Source organism: Chenopodium quinoa, unplaced genomic scaffold (genome assembly GCF_001683475.1).
Source record: "Chenopodium quinoa cultivar QQ74 unplaced genomic scaffold, ASM168347v1, whole genome shotgun sequence".
Lineage (NCBI taxonomy): Eukaryota > Viridiplantae > Streptophyta > Magnoliopsida > Caryophyllales > Amaranthaceae > Chenopodium > Chenopodium quinoa.
The window spans coordinates 1,218,922-1,229,116 of NW_018742810.1; the positions used below are offsets into that span (position 1 = coordinate 1,218,922).

A 10,195-nucleotide genomic window follows, 5' to 3' on the forward strand; every position below is an offset into this window, starting at 1 on the left:
ATTTCTCATCGAATTTGGTTTAATACGGCCAAATTCGATCATGAAGCCTCTAGATCTAGAGGTTTCATGGTCGAATTTGACCTGAATTACCATGCGACACCGGCGAGAAAGAAGGCAGACATCACCTCCAAGGAGCGTAGGTTGCGTAGACAGCACCTCCAATGGCGGAGGAGAGAGGAGGAGGGAGGAGAGAAGGAAAGAGGAGAGGAGTTCAGAGAGAAGAGGAAAGAGGAGAGGAGAGGAGAGAGAAAGAGAAGTGAGGCGTAGAGAGAGAAGAGGAGAAGGGGAAAGTGAAAGGAGGTCACTTACCCAGCCTTTACCTCCCATGCGTAGTTGAATGTAAAAAAACTTGGTAAATATAAACCGCTACTTGAAGTAGCGGTCTCTATTAAGAAAACCGCTACTTGAAGTAGCGGTTTTAGCGGTTTTTAATAAGAAAACCGCTACTTGAAGTAGCGGTTTTATTCAGTACATCGCTACTTGAAATAGCGGTTTGTAAAAAAACCAATTTAAAAAAAATTTCCACTGGACCGATGACGTGGACGGTATATTGGGAATAAAAAAAAAGTTGCTGTATTTGGGAAATTAGAGAAATTTTCAACATTATTTAGGAAAAGCATTCTTTTATAAAAGTTAAAATTAATGGTCTAGTTAAAAAAAATAAAAAAATGTAATGGTCAATGTTGGGTTACTCTGCTACTTGACCAAAAATGAGATATAATCTCCTCAGTTTACCCCGGTGGTGGCTGAGGAGAGGAGAGAGAAAATGGCGCCCGCCATAACTGTGGCTTCTTCTGCAATAGACGCTCAAACTCCATTTCTACCCTTGCAAGAAGAAACCGTCGATGGCGCCGTTGACTACAAAGGCTGCCCCGCAATTCGATCCAAACATGGTCGTTGGAGATCTGCTTCTTTCATCATTGGTTAGTTAATCAAACAAACCCATTTCCGATTTCATCAAAATCAATTATTTATCGTCTTCTTCGACGTGAATTTCACAGAATTTTTCTGAGGTTTTCGTTAATTTTGTAGGGGTGGAGGTTGCAGAGAGAATTGCTTATTATGGTATAACATCAAATTTGATTAGCTATTTAACTGGACCGTTAGGTCAGTCAACGTCTACTGCAGCAGCAAATGTCAATGCTTGGAGTGGATTTGGGTCTCTTTTCCCTGTTATTGGTGCGATTATTGCTGATTCTTTTCTGGGAAGATATCGCACCATTGTTGTAGCTTCCTTCATTTACATCTTGGTTAGTCTTTTCTTTATTTTAATCTATATTTGTTAGATTGATTTTTTTTTACAGTTTTGTTGGATTGATTTTGGGAGCTGAGCTTTTGGGTAATATAATATATATTCATGAGTATAATTAGATTAAGTCATATAATTAGTTGATATTTGTAGCAAAGTTTGTTGTGTTGAAGGTTCTTATTGATTACTAGCATGAATAATAGGAAATTGTTTTATGTATGACAATATCAATTTATTTGGATTTTTTAGAGTAGTTGGGGTGTAAATCTTTATTAAAGTTGATTTGATTTGATTAATTTGGCTACAAGACTAAAGGACCTTTTGTGCTTTAATTAATTTTGGATGATCGTGGCCGTCTTAATTGCCCACCTAAACCATGCTATGCTTCCTGTTTGTTGTTAAATAGTGTGTCATTTTGAGCATATTAAACAATGATGCAATGGAAACAGTTTTTCACTTTTGCAAGTAAGGCTGAATATTTTTGACTTTCGTACCAAGTGGTAACAATAACCTATACTAAGATAATGGTATCCTATGCAACCTTCAACCTTGTGATGGATGAATTGAATTATTTTGAACTCAGAATTCTAGCCCTTTGTTTTTGAATTAAGGATGACAGGTCCAAAATGTTAGACAAGTTATGTGGAAAATACTTTTCTCTCGTGCATACAAGCTTTTGATTTCGGTAATTGTTACCCCATCTTTTTGTTGAGCCTTGTTTTGGGGTGGGGATGATAACTGGCTTATATAAGTAATTGAAATCAAAGGGCTTGTGCCCATGATGATTGACAACATAGTGCTCGTTATATCCTACTAGTTAGACTAGACAAAAATATACTTCATCATTTTTAATTTTTATCACCTAGTGAGGTCAGTTGCATGGGCCATGTCAGAAACCTTGGATCTAAAATCTGTCTGAAAAGGTTGGTTATAATATACTTGTATCATACTTCCAACACCACCCCAATTATTAGAAGTTGGTGGTGGGGGAGTTTTATTCAGGCCTGTTAGATCCAGGCTAATAATTCATCAACTGCCCTACTACATTGCAAAACTTAAGAGGAGAAAATATTTAATTGCAATGTTAGTTTACCACTTACTATAAGTAACAGCATTGAAACTTCTCTATATCGACTTTCAACTGTGTTGGTCATTTTAATTTCTTGTATGAAGTATTCGCAATAAATTAATACTCGTAAAATACAAATTTATCCTGGTTTGCATATGTAAGTGGCTTTATATTTGATGTCTTTTCTGTTTATTGCTCATTTCTTGAGTCGTGAAATGGGTTTGGCCAAATGACAAAAGGCTATACAGTCAACTTGAGGTTCAGTAGCGGTTCAGCCGGTTACTGCCCTCAACCACATGCTTTTTTGAATGCATTTCTGGCCATCCCTTTTGAACTTCAATCACTTCTGATAACCGTAATTGAAGAGGGAATGCATATTGCTAACTTTTTGGCCTTTAAAGTTTTTCTGATTATAGTACATCTGCAATGCACTTACAGTCCAGTGATACTGTGTCAAAATGATAATGTTCTTGCTTTAGGTATAAGCTTTTATTTGTTATCTTCTTCCCGAGCAAGTCACTTTTTTAAATTCTGAGAGTTTCACATCTTTTCACTTGCCCTGCTGAAGGGATGCAAACTGGTCTTTGTTGTTGTTGCTTGTATTTCTTCTCCTTTTATTGGTAAAAGCTGTGGCTTGTTTCATACTTGTGTGAGATTTTTCAGTTCTTATCCAATGTTTTTCATTTGATAGGGGCTGGGCTTGTTAACTCTTTCAGCTGTGCTGCCCTTCAACAGTGAAGCGAACAGCATGAAGACCAGAACTGGCATGTTGTCTGATTCAGTTCCTTTCCAAACAATTTCAATATTTTTCTCTCTATATCTTGTGGCCATTGGGCAATCTGGTCATAAGCCTTGTGTCCAAGCTTTTGGAGCAGACCAGTTTGACGGACAAGATCCCCAGGAGAGCAAAGCCAAAAGTTCATTCTTCAATTGGTGGTACTTGGGCATGTGTCTTGGTCCATTGCTAGTAATCTCCGTCTTAAACTACATTCAGGATAATGTTGGTTGGGGCCTTGGATTTGGGATTCCTTGCATCATTATGACAATTGCTTTAGTGATATTTTTGCTTGGGAGTCAGACCTATAGGTATGTAATCTCAAGTGAAGAGCGAAGTGCATTTGTGAGGATTGGAAGAATATTTGCCACAGCAGCAAGGAATTGGCGTATAAAACAGTCAGCAATTGATGTTGAAGAAGAAGTTCAGGGATTCTTTCCTTCCCAAGGCTCTGAACAATTTCGGTAAGGATATACTTCTTGCTATTCCTACATCTTGCTATTCATGATATTCATGTAGATTTTTTTGGTAATTAGTCTAGCAACCATCAAGTGGTAATGAGTAGTTGAGTACAGATACTAGGGGTGTGGTTTTCTTATTTGGTCGAGGCCTTGAGGGAGAGAGTGGTGAGCTTGCACTTTTTTGATGCGTGGCTCCTCTCCTTTGCTATGTCCTAAGGCTAATCATAGGGCAAACAGTATGGTCCATTTCAGCATTGGATATTTGCCAGACACCTTTATTGGCCCAAAAATTCTGCCCAAATGGCTTTAAGCCAGATTAAGGAATAAAAATGCAATTTAGCCTTGGCCAATTACCAAAAGCAGCTACAATCTGTGGCATATAATTTTACTTATAATCATCCAGGGCTATTATACTTCATCAGCTCTGCAAGCCTGTTCTTTTTTTCAATCAGGGGAATAGAGGGGGAGGATTTGGCACTATTTCATTGTGATGGGTGGCACCTTTTTTTTTTTTTTTTTTTGCTCTCTCTATTTATCTACATTTATAGATCAGCAACCCAAGTTCTATCTTAAATGGTGGTTCTGATGAAAAAGACATTAATTCGAAATCGTTATCAACTACAGTCCCTTTTGCTAGTTCATAATCCAACGTGCCCTAGCCCCTTCTTTTTACTAGAAATCTATGCTTATCAAGACTTTCTTGTTTGTATTCTCTTAACAGGTTCTTGGACAAAGCTCTTGTTGCTACTAGTAGTTCTGATGAGGATGGTAAAGCTTGTTGTAAGAGCGAGGTAGAAGAGGCAAAGGCAGTACTGAGACTGTTCCCTGTTTGGGCAACCAGCATTGTATATGCTATTGTCTTTTCACAATCGTCAACTTTTTTCACCAAACAAGGTCTTACCATGGATAGATCATTAGGGTCTAGCTTTTCTGTTCCCCCTGCTTCATTGCAGTCCTTTATAAGCCTCTCTGTTGTTCTTTTTATTCCCATCTATGATCGTATTATAGTTCCTATAGCAAGAGCTTATACCGGGAAACCTGCTGGAATAACAATGCTACAAAGAATAGGGACTGGGATGTTTATTTCCGCCGTCTCAATGGTAATTGCAGCTGTAGTTGAGAGGAAACGTCTTGAAACTGCTCTAGAACACGGCTTGGTTGATATGCCAAACGTTACAGTCCCAATGAGCGTATGGTGGCTGGTCCCTCAGTATGTGCTATTTGGTATTTCAGATGTTTTCACTATGGTTGGCTTGCAGGAGTTTTTCTACGACCAAGTTCCTACCGAGCTGAGAAGTGTGGGTCTTTCCCTCTATTTGAGTGTTTTTGGGACGGGTAGCCTTTTGAGCAGCTTCATGGTCTCCTTCATCGATAAAATTACTGGCAGCAATGGGCAAGACAGTTGGTTTTCAAGCAACCTTAACCGAGGTCATCTTGATTATTTCTATTGCCTACTTGCTGGATTCAGTGTCATTGAAATTACTCTTTTTGCATATTTTGCAAAGTCTTACATATACAATAGAAAGACGACTATATAAAATGATAGTAGAAAGTCTAGTTAGCAAATTGTAAGACTTAAGGGTGAGACTGTAGGTATTAGATCCTAGGATCGAAACCCGTCACTTCCGTAATGTATCATATAGCCTGTTATACTATATTCTATTATGAGCTTCCGAGGAGGCCTAAAGAAAGAAAAAGGGGACGAATCGGTTGGTTTCCCTGATTAAAGCTCTTTATAGTTTTTGATTACCTTGTATTCAAGATCTTTACAAATGTATAGTGTCAATTTTGGTTCGGTTAATGACAGTGGAATATAGTTTTATACTTTTATATATCTTGTTTTTGCTGTTTCTGGAGAAATGTTTTCTTTCCCTTAGAAATGTTTTTGACGATTTATGCTTCATGCCAGCGTATATGAGATTGTAGAGCAGAAAGTCAGCTGGGCCATTACAGTATTACCGATATTTGTTCCGTGTTCTCGTTGGCAAAATTGTATCATATATTTATTTCGGGCTTCGTTGTTTTACCCTTAAGCACTTTTCATAAATCTAATACAGTAACTCTTATTTCAACTTATATAAGCTGATTAGCCCTTTGTGTTATACTTATTTGAATTGTAAATTAAGCTTACGTTGTTGTAACCATAGTCAGGTATGGAAGGAGGCTTTCTCCTCGTAGTTGAGGACCTCGAAAGCAAACTACAACAATCACCGGATTAACATTTCTTTTAATGTTTCTTCATTGTTTATTGAGAAATCTAGGGCCTTTGTTAGACCTAATTAATCTTGGATCCAGTATCTTATTTAAAAATGGTCATAATGATTGCTAAGCAGTAAGTACTCTTTAAAATAGGTTTTAGTGGAGCAATTTTCAGTGTATCATCAAGATCAATATAATTGGATCAAGTTCAAATTGGATCAATTTGGTCCAACCAAAAGTAAATCATAAATACTAGTACTTAAATTTAATGTCAACATTGTTTGTACATTTAGCAAGTTGTAACACTGTCAAATACTGTTCTTTTAAGCACAATCCCCTTCATCTTGAGCTGTATATATGATCTAGTTGTCCATTTCAAAAGCATGATCTTCAGATTTCTTAAATCTAGTCCCAATTTGCCATAATGCACTCGACATGTCTACCTTTACACTCGGTCATACAATTTATCAATGCATAGCGTGTTTTCATTTATATACTTATTTCTGTACACTCGATGTATGATAGAATCTTAGTCAAACCATCGATCACAAATAACAATGCCATCATATTATGATTGTTTGAACTTTGACCTAAAAATAACAAATAAATTTGTCTGGTTGGTAGAAATTAGTTGAATGAAGATTGAATAGTTAATCATGTAAGTTAGTAGAACATGTATTTCTGTGACAGTAAGATCTTACCTGTCATCACAAACACAATAAAGCGTTGCGCAATCATTGGTTGATACAAATTTAACGTAATCTTACTATTATTGAAAATTTGAACAGAACATTCTTTTCCCTAATCTTTCATTATACTATAAAATAAAAATAATCAAAGTATATAAATCTCTTAACTTTGTAGCCGTTTTAGGCACATAGTAGTATATACGAAATAATAAGAATTTATTTTGTTTTTGTCAACTATTAGTCTATTAGCTGTAAACAGCGTACTGAATAATATATAATCCTTGGGCAACTCAATCAGCCTCCTCAAAAAAAGTCTTTTGAGTCATTCAGATGTTATAATTAAATTAAACAATAACAAAGTTTGTTGAATTTGTCCTTTGAATTAGCAGTGATGTTTAGCTGTTCATGCTCTATGATTTTGCCACTCAAGCAATGCAAATCCTGCACAGCCTAATGCATCAAGTCATCATCTTTAAGCGAGCATCTACACAAAAGTGCGTTTGTACTTCCCTAATGAAATATAATAGTCACGTCTGTTATATTGAAATGTTTAGAAAAAGCTGTCATATTACACGCTCCACAAACTTTTGCATCATGTTCAATTTTTCGAATTTACCCGTAAGCTATGAAAGAATATAAATTTGGCTTTACTTTGCCAACAATCTATGTGGATACCTCACTAATCAAATTAAAGCTTTTCTAACCCACAATTATTATTGTATTAGTACTAGTACTTATACAAACTTACTTGATAAACTGCAGTTTCTTAGAATAGAAGTTAGGTTAACATATAAAACGTAGGAATATACGTATAATAAGCTGGCTTAATTGGCACTTGCCAGCAACCTTTGATCTGTAAATTACAATGAGCAACTCCAACACCTGGGTAGCCCCTGGCCGATATATACAGACCAAGTCTACATTTATATACATTATTTTATTCAAATGATAATGATAAATTAAATATTAGACCATCTAATTATTCAATATTATTATATACGAAGTGTTAATGTTGGTAATTGAACTTGAATGATTTATCTAATAAGTAGAAAAAAAGAATACATGTCGGCACGCATAAATTCCACTAATTCATGCAACTTTGTACAAGATTTAGGAGCTACAAATTGAAGAAAATATTATTTAATGGAAAAAAATATAATTGAAGAAATATAGGTTTTTTTTTTTTTTAAGAAAAAAACATCCTTCAATTCAATAATATATACCAAGCTAGCATATACTTTGATACAAAGAAACCACAATTATCTTCATTGATAGCCAAAGTTGATTAGCATTTTTTCATTATTTGTCAACTTTTAATATTAAAAATATATAGAAACATATTTAAAAAAAGAAAGGCTCGTTAATTTATTTGCACAAATCAAGAATGAGAGAAATAATTGAATTTACAGCCAATTTTATATTTAAATTGGATTGTGTTACGTCATAAGATTAGCTACCATATAATAATTTATAGATGTTATAGGGAGGAATCAATTAATTCATCATATTATAAGGTGATGAAAGTAGGGTATATAATTTATTTTAGGGAAATTCTCAACGGTGACCCCCAACTTCTGCTACGCACCAATGGTCACCTCCCTTATTTTTTATTATACAAAATGACCCTAAATTTATCTCACATATAACATTAATGAATGTTATTTATTTAAAAAAAACTAACTATAGTTAACTTTGAAAAAAAAAAATAAAGATAAATAAAAACTAAAAATAAAAACCACCAACCCAGCCACCACCTTCACCCTCATCCCCACCGGATGTAGCCAGCACCACCTCCACCCTCATCGGAGCCACCATCTCCCTACCTCCACCTTCAACCCATCACCGCACAACCCCAGCGAAACAACTCCCTCACACAGCAGCCCGCAACCAAACAGCAACCGCTTCCCACGAGACAACCACCGTCAACCATCGAATAATTCACCCATCCACCAAAAACCGGCCACCCCCACCTGCCCAACCACCATCTCCCTTTCCGGCGAGACCACCTCGACTACTCCCAGACCGCCGAACCCAAATCACGACCACCCCAGATCGCCGAACATAGAACCTCGACCACTCCCAGATCGCCGAACCCAAACAACGACCACCCTAAATCGCCAAACTTAGAACCCCGACCACTCGACCACTCCTAGATCGCCAAACTTAGAACCCCGACCACCCGACCACTGCCAGATCACCGAACTTAGAACCCCGACTACCACCCCCCCAGACCGCCGAAACCAAACATCGACCACCCCAGATCACCAAATTACCTAGAACCGACCACCGATCCTCCTGCTCTCTCTTTCTTCTCCGCCCTCTCCTCCACCCTCTCTCTCTTTATCTTCCACCTTCTCGATCCCCGCCCAGAATCGAAACCTCACGACGAAGTGGCGAGAGGAGAGAGAGTTGTGAGGTTAGGGTTGGTTCGGGTGAAAATCGGGCTTGGCGGTGGTTGAGGTGGAGTTGGCGCAGTGTCACCGGCGGTTGGGGAAGTTCTGGGTAGTGTCGGGGGCGATCGATGGAACCTGGGGTAGTGTTGCCGGAAGGGAGATGGTGGCTGGGCAGGTGGTGGCTGGTTTTCGGTGGTTGGGGTTAATTTTTTTTTTTTTTTATTTTTAAAATAGAAATCTAATAATAGTTAATATTTAATGAAATAAGGTTATGAGTGAGATGAAATTTTTAACTAAGGTTATTTTGTATAATAAAAAAAATGGAGGTGTCCATTGGTGCGTAGTAGAAGTTGAAGGTCACCGATGAGAATTTTCCTTTATTTTATTTAGGCACTCAAAATTTGCTTATCTTTTAGAGTTTTCTAAGGAGATGAGATTTGTCTTATGATTCTAGCTTAATTAGGTAGAAAATTAATAAAATAATAATGAATTTCCAAGGAATTAATTCTCAAAATAATGAATATTCTACACACAAAAAAAAAAAAAAAAAAAAAAAATAAAAAAATTATTCTAATTATTTTTCTTCAATAGTTCAACTTTGTTGAAACCATGATATACTTCGTATAAAATAAGAAAATGGAATAAGGCGGAGCGGCATACCGAAAAAAAGAAAAGCCTTATTCGGATTCGAACCGATAACTTAAGGGCGAACGGATATACTTGAATGGGTTAAGCATATGCCTTTTGACACAAAACAAATGGATCGATCGAGCGAAGGCTTGGTTCCTACCTCGCAGCACCGAGGGAAGCCTTTCATTAAAAACCTCTTTTATGTTATGTATTATTTTTTAAAGATTTCTTTTAGAAAGAAACCTACGAGATGAATTGGACCTCAGCCCGAAGAGCGCTTCCCTGGCGAAGAGATTAAAAAGATGGAACTCCAGCGCACTGATTGAGCTAGCTAGAAGCAGGAACCCCTATTTTAGTTAGGCCAGCTGTAATGTAAACAAAGCAAACCAAAGATTCGTTGGTGTACCGATACCGGTTGACAGCTGCAATTGGCCTTTTCCTACAGTTGACCGATTGCTCCATAAGAGCGGAAAGATGGTCCATTTAAAAGGACGAGAAGCGGTATCGAACACGGAAAAAAAGAGGGGAAGATTTATCCTAAAAGCAACCTTTCCTTTCATTCATTTAAGCGATTCAATCAGTAGGAAAGTCATATCACTGAACACTTTTTAGATATCTGTCTTCCTTATAAGCTGCATGCTATCGGAGAGAGAGCAATGGGAGGTTACACAAAAGCATTTACCACGCACTCAATGCAATGATCAAGCAAGACGAATCTCTTTATATACGC

At 37.1% G+C, this 10,195-nt stretch overlaps 1 protein-coding gene across 1 annotated transcript; it reads left to right on the plus strand.

Moving 5' to 3' along the window:
* The first annotated feature begins 657 nt into the window (after positions 1 to 657).
* Positions 658 to 5,388, plus strand: LOC110725228 (protein NRT1/ PTR FAMILY 5.10-like). The gene is made up of 4 exons (XM_021904717.1): positions 658 to 923; positions 1,033 to 1,250; positions 3,010 to 3,557; positions 4,276 to 5,388. Exons 1-4 carry the CDS (start codon positions 767 to 769, stop codon positions 5,090 to 5,092), a joined length of 1,740 nt encoding a protein of 579 aa, XP_021760409.1. The 5' UTR covers positions 658 to 766; the 3' UTR covers positions 5,093 to 5,388.
* Positions 5,389 to 10,195: the final 4,807 nt, after the last annotated feature.